The 18,998-nt window shown below is 38.6% G+C and overlaps 1 protein-coding gene across 4 annotated transcripts; it reads left to right on the top strand.

Annotated features, from left to right (window-relative positions):
* Positions 1-593: 593 nt before the first annotated feature.
* Positions 594-11,522, top strand: FBXO43 (F-box protein 43). Of its 4 annotated transcripts, none has more exons than XM_053993154.1 (7): positions 594-2,059; positions 2,169-2,245; positions 4,155-4,309; positions 7,442-8,969; positions 9,821-9,923; positions 10,842-10,925; positions 11,014-11,522. In XM_053993154.1, the coding sequence occupies exons 4-7, from the start codon at positions 7,486-7,488 to the stop codon at positions 11,260-11,262; spliced, it is 1,920 nt and encodes a 639-aa protein (XP_053849129.1). In that variant the 5' UTR covers positions 594-2,059; positions 2,169-2,245; positions 4,155-4,309; positions 7,442-7,485; the 3' UTR covers positions 11,263-11,522. The 4 variants fall into 4 exon arrangements, with proteins under 4 accessions (XP_053849129.1, XP_053849103.1, XP_053849114.1 ...); XM_053993128.1 differs by having other exon boundaries at positions 595-2,059; positions 10,740-10,925; XM_053993139.1 differs by lacking the exon at positions 4,155-4,309 and having other exon boundaries at positions 595-2,059; positions 10,740-10,925.
* Positions 11,523-18,998: the final 7,476 nt, after the last annotated feature.

Genomic DNA, 18,998 nt, shown 5'->3' with positions numbered 1-18,998 from the left:
CTTGTTAGAAGTAGCGTTCTCAGGTTTCGGTGGGGTTTTTTGTGGGTTGTGTTTTTGTGGGTTTTTTTTGGTTTTTTTTTTTTTTTTTTTTGGGGGGGGGGTTTGTTTGTTTGGTGTGGGTTTTTTGTGTTTTGGTGTTTTGTTTTGGTTTGTTGTTTTTTTTGCTTGCTTGGTTGGTTTTTGTTGCGGTGGGTTTTTGGGAGGGGGACTTTTTTTTTTTTGTTAAAACACACTTTGTAGTGTGACACTTCTGTGTATTGCATAAAATGTCGCAATTACAACTTGATAAATTTCTTGGGTATTTTTGATCCATCCAGGTTTGAGAGATGGACACAGAGCTTGCAGTGGCTGTGTCGCACTAGTAAGCTTCCAATTTTACTGAGAAGGTATTTTAGAAATAAATACAGATATTTGAAAAACAATTTTATTCAGTTCCTGCTAAACAGCCGGTACTACAGAAAGCACTTTCAGAAAAGTTCTACTACTTTAGAGAAAGTTTATAATGTTTTCTCCTTCTAAAAAGGAAGAGGGAGATAACTCCCTTCCAGTTACGACAGTTAAGTCATAACTGTTACCTTGTAGTCAAATAAACCGATATTTTTTCCCTAAAAAGTCAGTTTCCGCCGGCTCCGGGTCGGGAACTTTTAAGCCCTTGTTTCCTCGGGCCCCTCTCAGGCTGCCTCACACCAGGAGGAGCGGAGTTGCCAAAGGGGAAGGCTGAGAAATGCCAGAACCCACGAACAGGAATTACGTTACTTAAGCCGGGAGTTTGCTTATTAAAATGTAGGTGTTGCTTTTAGAGCAGGTTTTAGGTTGCTCGTTCAGGTCTGACATTCCCCATCCCGCCGGTGTGAAGCCTCACGCTATCCTTACCGAGCCCAGGAAAAACACCCATCCACGTAGTCGTAGTTTTGGCGGTTTTCTCTTTGGGTCGGGTTTTTGGTTTTTTGTTTGAGTTTATTTCAGTATACAGAAAAACTAAAACCACAGCGAACCCCAGGAGCCAATTTCTAAATTACTACAAGCTTTTTAACAAATTAAACAAGAGTAGCCCTTAGGCCATTCACGACAGGATAAGGCGTGGAAAACGAGCTCTACACTGTAGCCGGGGAGAATGGTCCTTCCTGGAATCTCTGGCAAAAAGTACCTTGGGAGACTCGAGGACCTGTGCGGTGTTGGAGTCGGGGATCCTTCACCCGGCTTCTTTGAAGGTGGTGTACTTGACAAACGCTCTGTGACTGTTTTAGTCCTGGGCTGTCCGGTAAAAAGGTAATTAAGCTAATTAACTCAAATTAACTAGCACCCTTATAACCCAAGCTTAAAGGCTGTGGTGCAGATAAGGATTATTAGCTGTGAATACCTCAGGCACCCCTGAGCCGCCCCTTAGCGCCGGTGCCCCCGCGCCCCCGTTCCCCTCCGCCGTAGGGAGCGCAGTGAGCTCTGGCAGAGGCGGGAAAACCCCACCCTCACTGGGCGCCTCTGGAGAAGCAGAGCAGGGGCAGGAACGACTCGGGGGTGCTTTAACTGCGGGCTGGGTGCGGCGGGGGCCGCGGGGCTGAAGTATCAAGCGTGAGGAGCGGGGCAATCCTCGCCGGCGCTCCCTCACGTCCCCGAGGAGCGGGCTGGGCACACCCGGTCTCCTCAGGCTCCCGGCCGGGGCCGAGCGCGGAGGGGGCGGGGAGGCAGCGGTTGGTGAGGGCGGGTAGTTCAAACCCGAGCGAGGGAAAGCGGCCGCGGCCGCACGCGAGGGGCCGGTGTGGGTGGGGAGAGCGAAGCGGCTCCTCGCCAAGGGCAACGGGCCCGGGGCCGGGCGGCGAGAGCTGCTGGAGTTCTTCCAGCCCGCCTCCACTCCTGCTCCTCGCCTTCAGCCCTGCTCGGGGTGCCCCGCCGCCGCCTCAGCTGCGCCCGGTGGTAGGGCGGCCTCCAGGCTCTGCTCCTGTGCCCACCGGTTTGCCAGAGGAGAGGGCGAAGCGGTTGCTTTGCTCGTGTCTGGCATCCCAGGTGACTGAGACCCTCGGATGCTGGTCCTCAGCTACATCTCAATTATCGCCGTCGCTGGGTAATTAGGCATTTCAGTTAACACATATTTGTGGAGTGAAAACTGTCTCAGCTGGGTAATGTTTCTCTTGCACCTCTCTCTTTTCTCTCCACATCCTTTCTCACTTCAGGTTATCACTAGGGGTAAGCAATACTTTGAATACACCGCCTTTGCATTGGAAGATCTTGATTTGCTTCACAAATTAGGGTAAGTGGTCCATATCATGCAGATAGGACTTGGCTGTGTCACCTTCAGTATTATTACCTGGAAGGTATCAGTGACTTTGGGGTCAAAGAGCAGTCTTTTTTTACTGCAGATACCATATCTGTTTAAATAACAGAGAAAATACTTCTGTATCAACAAGACTTTGTCTTTATCTATTTTGTAAGCAGTGGTGAACAGTGATTTTTAAAAAGGCAGAAAATGTCTTGTTCAATGCATAAGTGTTCTGTGTGTATTACTGAGGAATACAAATTGCTAGGAACAGGTGTGACTCCATCCTAGAATTTACGTCTAAGTTGGAGGCACCATTTATATTGCTTCTAGTAACCAACATTCTTCCCTCTCTAGGATGCTTGGTAAGACTAAACTTGTTAGAAATTGCTCCTTGTCTAAATCTGTGAATCCTGTCCTAAATTTAGTTTGGGTCTCTGAATATGAATTATTTTGACCAGTGAACTCCCAGAAAGTTTGCAGTTGCTTTGTAAATTGATTTGAGAACTGCAAAATTAATAATAGATATGAGAAATGCACAGAGCACATAAATCTATCCTTAGTAGATATGGATTTTGTTACTTACTCTGTAACTGACTAGTGGTGTGACCAGCCTTTTCTTCCCTGCACATCTATTTGACGGCATCTAAGCCAAGGTTAAGAAAATTTTCAGGAACTAGTTAAAGATCCCCAAATGAAAAAGGTGTAGTGTTATGGCTCAAATTTAGTAGATGAAGTTCTCATGATAAAAAAGAAGTGCTTATAAAAGATAGTGTTATATGATATTTTGTTAGGCATCTCTTATGAATAGGAATAGAATCTTGTTCTATTATGAGAAATGCTCAGCACCTCTGAAAGGCTTTTCCTTTTGTATTTGTAAAATGAGACCTTGTGTTGAATTAAAGCTTAATTTGCACAGGTACTACATTTTGGAAAAAAATAATATACAAGCTTGAGGTGTATGCTGGGGTTTGTGTAAATCACAGAATGGTTCAGGTTGTAAGGGATGTTAAAGATCATCCAGTTCTGAGCCCTTTCCATGGGCAGGGTCACCTTCTACTAAATCAGGTTGTTCTGAGCCACAACCAGCGTGACCTTGAACACTGCTAGTAATGGAGCTTCTGTGACTTCTCGGGGCAACCTGTTCCAGTGTCTCATTGCCCTCATAGTGAGCAATCTCTTCCTAACATCTAACCTAACTCTCCTTTCAGTTTAAAGCCCCTACTGCCTTGTTTTATCACCAAATGCACTTGTAAAAAATCCCTTTCTGGCTTTCTTGATGGGTACCCATGGGGTACTGAAAGGCTACAATTATTTTTCCCTGAAGGCTTCTCTTCTCCAGGCTGAGCAGCACCCACTGTCTCAGACTGTCTTCAGAGCAGAGGTGCTCCAGCCCCTGATTATTTTCATGCCCATTTCTGGACTCGCTCCAACATGTCCATCTCCTTCTTTTTGGGGGCCTCACGGTGGAAGGCAATACTCCACATGCAGTCTCAAAATTGTGGAGTAGGGGGTAAAGAAGTAAAAGTAAGTAAAAATGTATGAATGAATGGAGAGGTATAGAATAAAGCATAGAAAAGAGGTGAAATGAAGCTTAATGGATGGCCATTGTTCACTCAGTGTCAATTGGCAATTTTATTGGTATTATCGTGTAATGTTTGCCAACATAGCGGAATCAATGTACTGCGCTCACAAGCTCCCCCTGCCGGACGCTGGCCTCTGTACAGCTTTATATTCGGCTTCTACTTGAGTTACCAACATTTCTTTAATTCTGCTATTCTGACCTCCCTTATGGATGCAAAATCTTGTTTTACTGTGATTTTTGTTGCTTGAAGCACAAGTTTGATTAACTTCTTTTATACTGTAATGTTTTAATTATCTTCTGTTCTCAATTGTCCCATAGAATGCCTGAGCATGAAACTGCAAGCATGAGATTTTCCTTTTGTTTCTTCAGCATGCTACCTGAAAATTAATTTTCTAACCCTGGAAGACTTTGGGCTTTCGTTAAATGTGTGGTTAGTTTGACTGTGTTTAAGGGAAATACTAATATTTTTAAAGGTAAGTGTGTGTATGTGATTTTTTTTGGGGGGGGGGTGGGGGGATTAAGATTTTGGACAGCTGTCTCTAGCATTCAGTTTAAATCTCTATCAACATTTTTGGAAGTAATATCTACTGGCAACATATGCTAATTAACTGCAGTTGTCCAAAATTCAGCATGAAAATGAAACCTCAATTCTTCTTGTAGACTAGTGAAGATAATGCCCTCTTGTTATAACAGACTTCTTATAGGTCTTCTTACAAAAAGAAGAGCTATGCTTATGTGGTCCTTTGCTTATAGCATGAATAATTGCCTGAAGTGCAGCAGTGTGCTGCACAGAGATTTCATACCTTTAAAAATATAGGAAAAAGTTATTTTCTGGTTTACAACAAAGTCTTTTCAGCCTATTGCCTAAAACCATGGAATCACAGCATGTGTAAGATTGGACGGGACCACTGGAGAGCATCTAGTCCAACTTTCCTGCTTGAGCAGGGTCTTCAGAGCACATTACTCAGGATTGTACCCAAATGGCTTTTGAATATCTCCAGAGAAGGAGACCCTATGAGCTCTCTGGGCAGTCTCTTCCAGTGTTTTGTCATCCTCACAGTAAAGAACTTTTTTCTCATGTTCAGGTGGAACTTTCCACGTGCCGGTTTCTGCCCATTGCCTCTTGTGCTATCATTTGGCATCACCAGGAAGAGCCTGGCTGCATCCTTTTGATACCTTCCCTTCAGATACTGATAGATGTTGATAATGTCCCTTCTCCAGGCTATACAGGCCCAGCTTCCTCAGCCTTTCTTCATAAATCAGTTGTTCCAGTCCCCTAATCTCCATAGTTCCACTGGACTCTCTCCAGTATTTTTTTGTCTTTCTTGACCTGGAAAGCTCTGAACTGGACACAGCACTCCAGGTGAGGCTTCAAGAGGGCTGAGCATAGGGTCAGGATCACCTTCCTTAACCAGCTGGCAATGCTTTTCCTAATGTACCACAGGGTACCCTTCGCTTTCTTGGGCACACTGCTGGCTCATGGCCATTTTGTTGTCCACCAGGACCTTCTCTGCAGAGCTGCTTCCCAGCAGGTCAGCCCCCAGCCTGTACTGGTGTTCCTCCATCCTGGGGTTCCTCAACAGGTGCAGGATCTGCATTTGCCTTTGTTGGGTTTCAGATGGTTCCCTGCCCATCTCTCCAGCCTGCCCAGGCCCTTCTGAAAAGGCTGCATGACCCTCTGGGGTATCAGCTGCTCCTCCCAGCTTTGTGCCACCAGTGCCCTTGCTGAGGGAGGTGTCTGCCCATCCAAGTCACAGCTGAACAAGTTGAACTATAGTGGGCCCAGGATCAACTGCTGGGGAACACCAGTACTTAGAGATCTACTAAAACATGGAGAAGCGATGCAGATGAAACACTAAATGCTACTTGGAGTTGGTCCTGCAGCAGCAAAGAAATAATCTCTAATTCACTAAACACTGGCTTAAAGCTATGGCCTTGTATTTCCTATTTGTGCTGTCACTTGTTTCATTGTGTAAAACAGGGAGTAAGGTAAAAGCAGAGATGGAAAACAAACAGGAAAGAAAGGTACTTATAGAAGTAAATGGGAGAAGGGAACAAAGCATGCCAGACTTCAGTTTGTTGTTGTCTTGGAATTATTTTCACATACCTGTCTTTGATAGAACAGTTTTTCTCAGTTAGGTATGTGTATTTTATTTAAGTCTGTTTGATTTCATACTGATATTATTAAGATTGTGTATGTCTTTACGCCAAGGTGACATTCTGCTGTTTAACATCCTTTTCCTTTTGAACCTCTCTTGTTGCTGTCTTCTTACAGTAGAAAACAAAATGAAGCATTTTTTAAAATATTGCAATAATCTTAAAAAGTGCTTTCCATGTGGGTCAAAAAATGCTAATTAATGACCCAAGATCATCAAAGAATCGTTCTGCCTCACCTCTCTCGAGCAGTTTGGGTTCCCATTGCTTGTATTTGGTGGCTTAGGGCTAGACTAAGACAGGACCGTTGGGATATTAGCAATGGCTTAGTATTTGGTGTTGAAATCACCTTTAAAAATTCCTACTTCTGTTTTGAAAGGTCAGTTGCTAATTCTAGGCTTTATGTTCCAGAATATCAATTCTAGAGGTAACATACCACAGTAAAAGGTGCTGATTCAAACTCCCGAGTATTGCAACACTGATGTGAACTACTTTGGTGTCTTTGAGAGCAGCCCTCTCGCTGCATTAGTCATAACATCATCTGTACAGTTACTGTGTGTAGAAAGCAGTGACCTAATGCCACTACAGTTAGAGTGGAGAAACTCTGCAGTGTATGTGTGGCAAAAGTAAGCCTGTTTCCACACATCTTTTATTTGTGTGCATTAGCCACTTCTAACCTTTCTAGGAAAATATATAGTAGCTCTTAAGTTCGGTGTACCTGGTGAATGTGTGTATAGTCAGTCATTTTCTTTAAAATATAAGCATTCAGAACACTCAGTTTACCCATAGAGATGAGCAAATGCAGAGAGCTTCTTTACAAAACAACACTTAAATGTTAAGGCAGATAAAAAAGCACTTTTCACTTTGTGAAAATTCAAATCTGAATTTGAATTTTGAATTCTGAATTTGAATTTTTTGAAAGGTCAAATTCATTCCCTCTGGGGACTCTAGGGATTTAAATAATAGGGAGACTTCTAGACTTGTAACTTCATGATCAGTCCTCTTATTTTACTTAAGGAGAAAATGCCTTTTGTCTAAACTCACCTATTACCAGAGCTTCTGCTCATTCTTGAGTACTGAACTATCAGTTGCTGGATGAACCAGGACAGTACCAATAAAAATCTTGGCTCTACTGGAATGATGGGGAGTTTTGTTGCCAACTTCAGCACCAATGAGCTTCTAATTGCTGTGTAGCTTATTTGAAGAGCTTTTCCACAGATGAGGACTGCCAGGTCAATTAGCTGACTGGATATATGTTTGATTTACCTCACAGTATAATATGCATTTTAATCACTCATTCTTACCATTTACTTTTGTGTTTATGTGTAAGCACTGTTTCTACCGAGACTAATGACAATACTTTTGTTATGACTGTTATCTTGATAGACTTACACAAGGCTTTCTCTCTAATCTGAGGGGGTTTTGGTGACTGCTTTTATTGTTTGTTTCAGAAACAGCAGTGGTATCTTTAGAAAGTCAAAGTGTCAAGCAGAAGATGTCGGACAGTCATCTAGTGAGGTTCAATATTCTTAAAAGAAATAGATTAACACCTTCCAGGAGCAACTTTAAATACTCAAATTTTAAAGACACGTGTTGCACTTCAGCATTTCTGGACAGCAGATGCAACGAGTCAGTAAAAGATCCTGATGCAGAATGTGAAGAAGCACCGAGTGTAACAAGTGTATCATTGCTACAGGAGCATTCTGAGCACATCCATCCAAGTGCCTTCTTTCCCATGTCACCATCTATTGAAAAAGAATTTAATTCTATCTCCTTATCAGAAGAAGGAGAAGCAAATAGAAGTGAAGATTTTTTTGAAACTCCTAAATCAAGTAGAAAAGGCTCCTCACTACGCAGGAGGCTGCTTTTGCCCAATACTGTCAAAGCTGGCACAACTGTAGGATGCTGTGAAAGACAACTTAGTTCTTCAGGAAGCATCAGGAAAAAAATATTCTCTTGTGTTTTGAGTTCTGAAGAAAAGCTCTCACAAACTGCTGCGTATTCTCCAAAAGATAAAGGTTACAAACCTCTGACAACTAGCACTTCAGAACCTGAGAATTCTAATCCTGATTCTCCAAAACGGAGGCTCTCCTTTTCACAACAAAGGACTTCTACACTAGAGGAGTCCCAGTGTAAGGACCCCTTATTGTTAGAATCAGAGAGTTTATCTCCAATTCAGTGGAAGGATGTCACTGCTAGTAACACTAATGAATTTAATGAAAATGATCTTATGAGTGTTAGAGAGGGGGTGCTTAGGACTCCTACTTACAGTAGGAGTAGCCTCCCTGAGGCCAGTGAGGGTAAATACTTGACTCCTATCACCAGTCCTGTAGAGAACTCAAACTTTGGACTATGTGACGTAAATTCTCCCCCTGTTAAGGTAGAAAATTACCCAGATCTTTCAACGCCTGAAGATAGTGGATATAATTCACTTCCTTTGGACAAATCAGGAGACTCATTGTCTGATTTTGAGGGATCTTTCCAAGAGCTCTTCCAAAAGCACAAAGAAGATTCCAAAACTTTAGACAGTAAAAGAAAGACAAGAAAACTTGAGCGAGTCAGAAGGTTATCCACTCTTCGGGAACTAGGCTCCCAGTCAGAGACAGAAGATAATCATGGCAGTCCTACTTCAGTGCATTTATTAACAAAAGAAAGAGACTTTGTCAGTGAAGGTCATGAGTTAGTTCTAAAAGAACAGCTGAGTGGAGACCTGGTTGTAAGTCATGGAGATCTCTCAAGAACTCCAGCTCTGAAAATAGTTCATGAAATTTGCTTGCAAAGACAAAGATTGCACCAAAAGCAAATCTCGGAGAATATCGATGGAACAGAAATATTTGCATTAGATGATGTTCTTCCTGGACTTATTGGCAAGAAAATGGGCCTTGAAAAATTAGATATTTTAACAGAATTGAAAGATAGAAATTTAAAACATGTCCTTGCTATAGTTTTAGATGCTTTGACAGTAGAAAGTCTATGCAGGTAAGTACTATTGCTTCACACACACAAAAAAAGGGAAAAAGATGTGCTTCTGTGAATGAATTAGAATAACTTCTGGAATACTGGGTGTTGTCATCAACAAAATGTGTTTGTTTCTGAAAAAAAAGTTTGCTCACTGTTAATTAAGTAGGTCTTTCTGTGTAAATCTAAAAATAAATAGGGGCATTAAAAGTTAAAAAATCATGGAAAATTAGTGAACTCAAAACTAAATCACCATACTTGTAAATTTTAAAATATATGAAAATTACTTTACGCCTAGAAAGTAATTTATCCTCATTACAAGTTCCCAATAGTGCATAGCACTCAAAGCACATTTTCTAGAATTTTTCTTGTGTATTTTATTTCCTCAGTTATTTCTAAGCACAAAGATGCTCAAAGAATTTTGATTCATGAGTAATCGTCTCGATTAATTTCTAATCAAGAGGAACTGTTACATTTCACACAACACTTTTGATTTCTTTGTTGTAACAAAGGGAATGGGTGAATAGATGAAAGTCTAAGGACACAGATGTTTTCAGAACTCTTAACACAAATGTGACTAGAAACAGTCTTGGTAAGTGGCTTATATGGAGGAAGAAATTATTTTCCAAGTCAAAGATATGCTGTGCTATTAATGTTGTTGTTGTTCTTTAGACTCTTCTGTTATACAATGATATGTAAAGTATGAGATCTGTGTTTCATAACAAAATAAATAACTAGTCTACAGCCACAGTCTGTAAAATAACCCAAGAGTATATGAAACCATGCAAAAATCTTTACTACTAGTCTTACTATCATGACTCCTGCACCACTTGAAAAAAATTGAAAGTGGATAAATTTTTTATTTGTTCCAGCATTTGGAAAGTAAGCAAAAGCTGGCGTGAAATCATTGTGCAAGACAGAAGTGCAGATAGGAGGAGAAAGTTGTACACAAAACAGCTGAAAGAAGCAGCTCGGGTAAGATAGTTCTCAAAGGTGATTTTTTTTTAAGTGTGAAAGAAAGAAGGAAAGACAAAACATCTTGTAAAGCTACTGAAAAGTAACTGACAGAGTTCCAAAATGAGTAGGTGATGGATTCTAACAGGTGAATGTAATGGCTCTCACTGCTTTTCAGTTGTCTGCAGTTTGAGTACTGGTCTTTCAATCATGTAAAACTCTTATTTACCCCTCCTGCCTTTTCTTGAGAATCCTGTAGGATCTCTTCCTTGACTAATTCTAGCTTTAGATTTTAAACTCTGCTCATACCGTTGTGCCATGCTGTTCCTCGTTGTCCATTTCACTCTGGTCTGCAGTGCTGTAGGACCTACTCTACACTACTTCCCGATTATTTTCAGGAGTGCTTGTGTCACAGTGTCACGGTGTATTTGTGAACATCAGAAGGATATGTAGAAGGTTTTTTAAGGGGCATCTAGAGAAATAAGCATATTAATAGCAGTATATTTTTTCAGACCTTCCAGATGATACATGCACACTTGCTCTTGAGATGTCCTATTCACAAACATGAGCACCAGTAGAGTGCGCTAAAAGACAGTTGGCTTTTTACCCTGCTCATGGGACTTTGTTTTTGTTGATCTCTCTCTTGATCCCTTGCTAAATATAAACATTTAATGGTAAATACTTGTGATATATATATGTATAAAATATATAATTTTCTTTTCTTATGTGTTTTAGCAGAAGGAAAAAACTCAAGTAAAATCTAGCTGTAAATCCTCAATGAAATAAAATCCTAATTTTCTCCTTTTTTTTTTTTGTTAAATAATTATAAACTAACAGGAATATTTATTGAAGACTGAAGATGCTGCTACAAGACTTAATATTCTCAATAGATCTGCTCTAAGGCCTGTTCAAGCTCAAGCCAGAACTCCTGTTTTACAGACACCACCTTCACACACTGAACTTACACCTAGGAGATGCAGTTCTGTTCCCCACTCAGCTAGTAGGCAGGAAGAATACATGAAAGTAGGTATCTAAGAAAGGCTTCATTTCCAGTTTTTAGAATGTTTTCATTTACAAGAATAAATCTCTTTTTTCTCTTCTCTTGCTACAGGTTGCTAAAACTCTATTCACTGATGAAGCTCTAAAACCCTGTCCAAGATGTCAATATCCTGCTAAATATCAATTGGTAAAGAAACGGGGACTATGTAGCAGAGAATCATGTGCATTTGAGTTCTGTATTTTATGTCTGCATGCATTCCATGGGTCAAAAGAATGTAGTAGTTTATCTGCAAAACGGAAGAACAAAAAAGATGCTCCACCAGGAAGTGCCCAAAGCAAAAGAAATTTAAAAAGGCTCTAAATTTGTAAAGCATGTAACTCCTTACATTTAACTCATTCCTAAAGGTATGCATTTTGAAAGTATCATCCCATTTGTTCTTGCTGACTTACCAAGATAACCTCTCATGTATATATCTTAATTAACATAGTATAATTTTGTTTTTTAAAAAATGAACATTTAAAAATATTTTATGTTTTGTTTTACCTGTTGTGTAGTAGGTAGAAACTTACTAACATCTTAATTTTTAAATAAAGTGTCTTAAATGTAGTCTTTAATATTTAGGTTACATGGCCTCATCAATGTTTAAAAATGTTATTCTTGTCTTAAAGACAAATTAAAGAAAATTATTTCTAAAAAAGTCATTGAAATCAGATTTATTTATTCACTTTAAAATACAGTAAATATTTTAAAAATGTCTCAAACTGGGACACTTATGTACATTTGCAAAAATGCTTCTATTAATATGAATGGTAAAATGTTAAAACTAATATATTAGTTGTCTGAATTTTTTATTGCAATAATTTGTTGTTCTCTTAGCCGCTGTAAAGGAATTCAATAGAATAGTAATTTATAAACTGAACTGACGCTGTGTGGATATTCTGTTCTACTGAGTTTTACAAAGTTTTTGTCTTGAAAACTTCGGGTGATACTGTGTATATTCAGGTGTCTGAAAATGCTGTGGCATCACCTTTGCTGTTGTGAACTTTCCTTCAAACTTAATCTGACTCGACCTTAGCTCCCAGATACTAGGTCACCTTCACACTTCTACTTGAGCAAAAGGATTGTCTAGAGATGAAAATCACTCTATCTCTAGATCTAATAAAGGAAATGGAGGCATTTTGCCCTTGAACTAAATATGCTGATCCCTTCTAGAAAGCTAACTCAATCTGTCTCTTGGACCTCAAAAAAATTGTGTGGTTTTGGTTTGTATCCTAGCAATTACAAACAGCTTGGTTTTATAAACAGGTGACAGAAATGGACACATACTTCTATGAAGATATAATATCAATTCACTTCTATAATAATATTGTCTCACTTGTCCTTTCAAGAAGCTTGTCACAAGCATCTTGCAGAACTCTTGTTGTCAGCTGGTGTTATTCCCCACTCTCCCTCTGACGTCTTTAGTGTTATATTTTTTGAAGACTGTGTGTATTTGTAGGTAAGCCTTAACACTGAGTTATTTTAAAAAGTCAGATTAAAAAAAAAACCAGAAGAATTTTCAAGTAAACCATAAGCTTCATATTTGCCTCTTTTAATATTTATTCACACAGCCCTTTATTTTTAGTGTCTAAAAATTATAAACTTTGAAGACTTTTTCTTATTTTTGTCTTTATTTATTTATTTTTACACAATCTGTGGATGTTTAAGCCAAATGGACCAGGATAATAACTTCAGGATGTTCTAGAAACACCACTTCTCATTTCTCACCTCTAACTGTTGTGATTTGTAATTTGATTAGTACTTTTACCATTCTTGATTTTTGGCATAGTAGTTTCACATAGCATTTGGAAGGAGGAGAGACAACATGGTTAACAAAATGGTAAGGAAATTTCAACACTAACTATATTAACCAAATGTTAACATTAAAGAAGTCAACCCAATATATCTGCCAGAATATCATGTTTATTACATTAATATAAGTATCAACACTTTAATCATATATTTATGTTTGTGTTTGCTGAGCCTTTGCCCTGTTCTTAGGTTAGACTGGTAGCAACTTGAAGACTGCTCAGTCTATTCTAAGGGAACAATTGAGGAAAAGGATGTGGGGGCAAAGTAGGGAATACAGAGGTATGTGCACATCAGTTTGGTTTAGGAAGAAGGGCATTCATTCTAGAGGAGGAGACTGTGAGTGGGACAATGGTTAAATGACTTGATTTATTTAATATTTATATTTCTTTAATTGTTTAGAGCTTTAGGTGTTCAAGGTTTACTTAAAAGTTAATTAGGTTCAAAGAACCATTGGATTTATTCTTTATTCCTTAGGTATATAGTAACTACTTTTTAAAGAAATGCTTAATATGTTCTATTAAAGGTTAAAATGAACAGTTTTCTAGACAGGCAGTTATACACAAGAATCTCAATATATGTCATTTATCTTTATAAAAATTTGGATTAGTTTTGTTTCTTGCTGTTGAATTACCAAATAAAGTAGGGGATGGTAGTAAACGCAATGCAGAATAAGTACTGCATGTCATAACACTTCAGACTGCTGTTGTCATCACTGCATGTTACCTTTGCTAAATACCATTGCTAAAATGTCTCAATTTAAAAGAAAAGCTTTAAATGAATTTTTGAAATTTATGGGAAAGTTATGATAGGCAGTGAGAGTATCTAGCTCACCTTCTGCTGTGGAGTGTGGCAGCAAAATCCAGAAATGCATAGGGTTTCATAGTTCTGAACGTATTACTGAGGTAAGTACCTTTGAGTGGAAAACCATACAGAAACTCAGTTTAAGAATCAGTTATTAAGTATCTTTTCCATTTGAGAAAATTTGGTAAAGAGTTGTGTTAGGTTTGCAAAAGAGTACAGAGGATACAGTAAATTGGTTCTGGTACAGGCATTGTTTGTTTTTAAAGGTGGTATCTTTGATGTCTACAGTAGCCATTCAACAAGGAGAAGCTTGAAAGGAAAAAAACACCTTAAGTCCTATTTCACAATTTTAAACATTTTTCTCTTCTTTTGGTGTATTTAGAAGTTTCTTGGGTTTTTTTTTTTCCTTCTAAATCCATCTCACAAAAATGTCTTCTTGTATGACATCTCTTGCTCAATTGGGTGTATCACAAATGTAATCTGGTGATTACAGAAGTAATCTACACTCTGCTGTCTGAGTGAAATGTGTTCTCTGTGGTTGTCACTCCTATATCAGAGGTGGGGGGAGTGAGAAGCCAGACTTCTCATCTTTGGGTAAATGTATTCTCTATGGCAGTGATGATTTTTTTTTTTAAATTCTTTAAAAATAAAATTAGCTTTATTCCTTGACACAAGGGAGAAATAAAGTAGTGATATGTTATTCTTTACCTACACATTAATAGAACACAAGGTATATGATAACTATCTAATAGTCTCTAATAATTTGGGTGAAAGGAATCAAAACACTTTAATTACATGATTGCTTTATTGACAGAATTTAAGTATTTGGGGTAGGAGAGTGGCAGTAAAGAGTCCTTGTTATTATGCTTTTTCCCCTCTATACTGTATCTCTCAATTAGTCTCCATCACATACCACAAAACTATATGACTCTGAATTTTGATGAAACAGCAAAGGAGAACCTAAGTTCTCCATTAAAAAAACAAACACCCAACACAACACCAAACAAACACCCCAGCACACAAACACTATCCCTAAACCCCCAAAATGACCCCTCATCCACCTCTCTTCCAACAAAACAAAAAACTCGGACAGAAAACAGCTTACAAGTATCAGGGAATCTAGGGGTTTGTGTTTCTTTTTCTACTGGGCTGAATTAATTATTGGAGACCTGAGGTCAGGTGCTAGCACAGATAAGGAGGATGCAAAAGTACTCCTGGAGTAAAAATGACAATGATCAAGAGTATTCTAAAAAGTCCTGCCCACAGTTATTCTCCAGCTCAAGATTTCTTACAACTGACAACAGATTGTTGGAAAGGGACGAGTGAATTGTCTTTCCCTCTGGAACATGGGGATAATGTTCAAGATAATATTTGGGTTAGTATTGGGCTGCTGTAAATCTTATTTTTGCAATCCTCATTTCCCTTCAGACAGACATGATCTATATAGTGGGAGGAGTGGCATTGCCTACAAATGCCCAGGGAATTAATTCAGTTTTCTGACCATGATGGTTTGAGCCAGAGCTGTGGGTTTAAATTCCAAAACAGAATTATTGGAAGTAACCTTTTACTGCTGACAGATGTTGCTGCAAGAATTTTACTTCATAAATCTTTTTTTTTTTTTTTTTTTTTCTGGAGCAGCAACCATAAACCTCAAGTGGTTTGTGAAAAGGAAATTGAAATTACTTAAGTCTCTGATCATTCTTTCCTTGGTGACAAGTATGGAAGAGCTTAGGCAGAAAATGGTTATAAATCTTTGGAATTGTTTATAGGCTAGGAAATCTTAGTATGTTTTATCACTAAGTAGCCAAAAATGATAAAAAAATTTAGTAATTAAATTAAATAGCTCAACACCATATGTCAGCTCATTTTCCTATTCCATGTATTGGTTACTCTTTGAAACACCTTTGGCCTCCTTTGAGGCCATGCTGATAAATTTTAATACAAGAAGTACTTTATTTATATTTTCATAGGCACATGAAGAAATACAGCAGTGTCAGATTAGTAAGGCACTCCTGGAGTCTAGCACCAAGCCCCTATGTCAACTTATCAAGTTCTGCCTTAAAACTGGTTAGAATACTGTCCCATTACCATGTTGGTGACCTACTCCAGATTGCTCTACTAGTCACTTAACCAGTTACCTTTTTTTAACATTGCTGTTAAAATAGCTATTCTGTAGATCTGATCCTTCCTTTAGACTTTTCTTCCCTAATATTTTGATTGTTCTTTCACTGACAAAAATCCTCAGAATTTAGTCTCATCTCTTAAGACAATTCAACAATAGATGTTGTGTCTAACAGTTCACTGTTTCCACTGGAATCTATTCTTTGATTCAATTCACACAGTATTCCAAGTGAAACTTCCTCAAGAACTAGAATAATGTTATGGCTTTCTTTTCTCTACAAGAATACTTTGACCAACACATACTAAGATAAGCATTCCTTGTACAGGTCTTCTGCACAGTCACAGTTCAGTCACTTGGTGTAGTACTCCCACATTCTTCTCACAAATTTTGAAAAGATCTAAATTTTTTTTCCATTAATTTCTACTGAACCTTAAGTGTGTAATCTCATACTTTGTTCTTCTAAGCTTCAGGCTTTTTTCTTTCTCTCCTTTGAGTCTTGTGATTATTTAGTATTTGATGTGATTATATTTTTACAGGTGCAAATTTTTTGTCTTTACTGAATCTTATGGGATTTTTTGATGCAAAATATCTAGCAGGTTCTGTTGCCACTTGTCAGATGCCACAGCAGAACCTGACTGCTTTTTGGGAATGATATGTTTATTTTTAGTTAAGCAAAAACAAAGCTTGTTTTCACTTCCTTACTTTCTGAGCTCTGATTAGCTGAAATACCTATTAAAAGGAGACTTAACACATTCTTTCTCTTTGACAAGCTTCTGGAGAGTGGTAGAACTTACCCAAACTTGTCAGAAGCCTAAATGCTAGTAAGACCTTATTGAGCTGGGTGCTAATGGATGAGTAGTAATGAGACCAGCTGAAAATATTGATGGCATGACATTTTTAATGAACTTAGAAGCACTGTCAAACGCTCAAAGTTTCATGTAAAAGTAGACTTCTGACTTGACGACTGGAGTTCAAGTGCTAAAAGCCCCTCTAATTTTCCCCCTCTCTGCTTTAACGCTCATTCTTAAAGCAATTCTGCAACAGTGCTTGTGTCTTAATTCTGTAGGCCCATTTAATCTCTCTGTAGGAAAATGGCATGTTGAAATCGTGCATATATTTCAGCTGCTGCTTTTCACTCTGGACTCATAGTGAAAAACCTATTTCCATAAACTACTTAAATATTGTGTCATGACTAGAACCAGCTGAAATGGTAGAAGGATAGTAACTGGGAAAAGAGGGACAGCTAGTTGGAAAGCAGCAGTACCCTAGATAAACACAGTAATGCTTGGTAAAAGTTGTTGGGAGCTGCAAGATTATTGCCGAGTTACTCAGCAGTTGTGCAGCAGTCTTCCACTTTAGCAAAAATGTTAATTATCATCCTAAAGTGCTGCTGGTGCCTAAATGGAGGACTCCTCTCTCATGTTCACTCAGCAGACACTAAAGTTCTTAAAGTCCTGAACTGGGTGTAATACATTATTAGGGGCCTGAACAACACATCTCCCACAAGTCCTTTGTTCTGCCAGGACTCAGTACCACTGTACCCAGCCTATATTTAGACCACTGGGCTACAAAATGAAATTTTCCTCTGGTTTGAATACATCACATTTTCCTGGTGCACATTTTGGTAGATCAGATGCTCTGGAGATGGTGGCCATAGCGACATTTTTGGCTTTTAAAAATGAGTTCTCCTTGTGTTGCAAACATTCTCTCTTTTGAAAAGATTTGTACAAAAGCAGCACTCTCAGGAATGTTTAAAGTTTAGTCTTCATTTTCCTTTATCCTTTTGCCCTTGTATACTCTGTTGTGATGTACAAAACCTACTACTGTGATGCAGTTACCTTTCAGAATTTCTGCTGGAAGTGTTTCAGTTAAGAAAATGTTCAAAACTCTGTATAGGCATAATATAAGAAAGCACAATGAGTCCCATGTTCTGCTCCAAACAGAAATGCTCAGTGGGACACTGTTTTAGTTCCCGTTCGGGACTTTTTCCTTGGCTTAAATAATTCTCATAAAGTAGTCCAGGGAGAATGTCATCAAGACAGAATGGATACCAATAAAACAAACTAATTCTTGAAATGCTTTGCTCAGTTAACTTACTTAATGTGAAACTATCTTAATGTTGAACTGCTTTCCTCCCTAAAAATAGCCTTTAATTTCAAATGCTGATAATAAAATATCACAAGGGGGCACCAAAGGTTTTTCTTACAGAACAGAACTCTAGTTTTCCTTCCCTCTTTAACCCATACACATTAACTCAATGTTGCAAATGCAAAATATTTTGAATGGCTTAAAGCAGTGGTGGCCATAATTCCTGCCCCCAAGAGCTGCATACCAAAACCTACAAGAGGAGTGGGCATCCTGGGAAGCAATTCTGATGGTATTACTTCTCCAGGGCCTCCTTTACAAGGTGAAGCTGTGCTGGGCCCACAGCCAGGTACTACGGCAACCAAGCAGGATCGTGGAATTACAGACTGGCTTGAACAGTGCCTCCTGGCTCAGTTCCTCTCGCAGCCACAGACTTGGATTATCCAGCGGTCTCCATGCCAGTCTAGATTACAAAATTTAACACTTTCACGCAAGTGTTGCAGTTGAAACGTTTGAGAATTCGTAGTTTCAGGAGGTGCAAGCTCTGGACTTTATTCCCCAAGTAAAGAATATATTTGATAATAAAATTCAATATGGTTTTATGAAGTATGAATACTGTACAAGTGCCTCCTCTATCATGATTTTTAAATGACCACAGGAAAAACATTGTATGCATTTTATTCATACTTGATTGATGTTCTTAAGGCATTAGTAAACAAGAAAGGGAAAACATTAACTTTTTTAAACTCAGTTTGGAAAAGTCTAAGTATTCCCATGTAACATATTTGAAACTATGTCAGAATAATGGCATTTTAATTTTATTTTATTTTTAGTCTGTTTAATGAAGACTGGGTGAGAATTTGGTAACTTAAAGCATTCTTTATTTTTCAACTAGGTACTCCTGGAGTCTAGGAAAGCAATAGGTAGTTAGGAAAGCAAAAAAAAAGATGGCTGTAATTTTTGGATGCTTTTCTGAAGCATTATTGAAATCTTAAGGAGCACTTCTAGTTATGGATTCTCATACAATTCTCAGCACCTGTTCAGTAGACACTGCTGTGTCCTTGAAGTAGAGCAACATTAAATATTTTTCTTTTTTTTTTCCCTTCTGATTATTTTTTTCTGCTTGATCAGTCTCCCAGTCTACTTCATTCTAGACCTCTACAGCAGCCACAACAATGTAACAAAAATATGGGGAACTGGTAGTAAGTGAGACGTTTTGTCTCAAACAGCACTGCTG

Source organism: Vidua macroura, chromosome 1 (genome assembly GCF_024509145.1).
Source record: "Vidua macroura isolate BioBank_ID:100142 chromosome 1, ASM2450914v1, whole genome shotgun sequence".
NCBI lineage: Eukaryota > Metazoa > Chordata > Aves > Passeriformes > Viduidae > Vidua > Vidua macroura.
This window is presented reverse-complemented; position numbering and strand designations above follow the sequence as displayed.

Bases quoted from the DNA above. Each gene is read 5' to 3' on its own strand.
- FBXO43 (XM_053993146.1), top strand. From the start codon at position 7,486: ATGTCGGACAGTCATCTAGTGAGGTTCAATATTCTTAAAAGAAATAGA. The intron at 8,970-9,820 runs GTAAGTACTATT...TATTTGTTCCAG, and splicing joins ACAGTAGAAAGTCTATGCAG to CATTTGGAAAGTAAGCAAAA. The intron at 9,924-10,739 runs GTAAGATAGTTC...ATAAACTAACAG, and splicing joins AGCTGAAAGAAGCAGCTCGG to GAATATTTATTGAAGACTGA.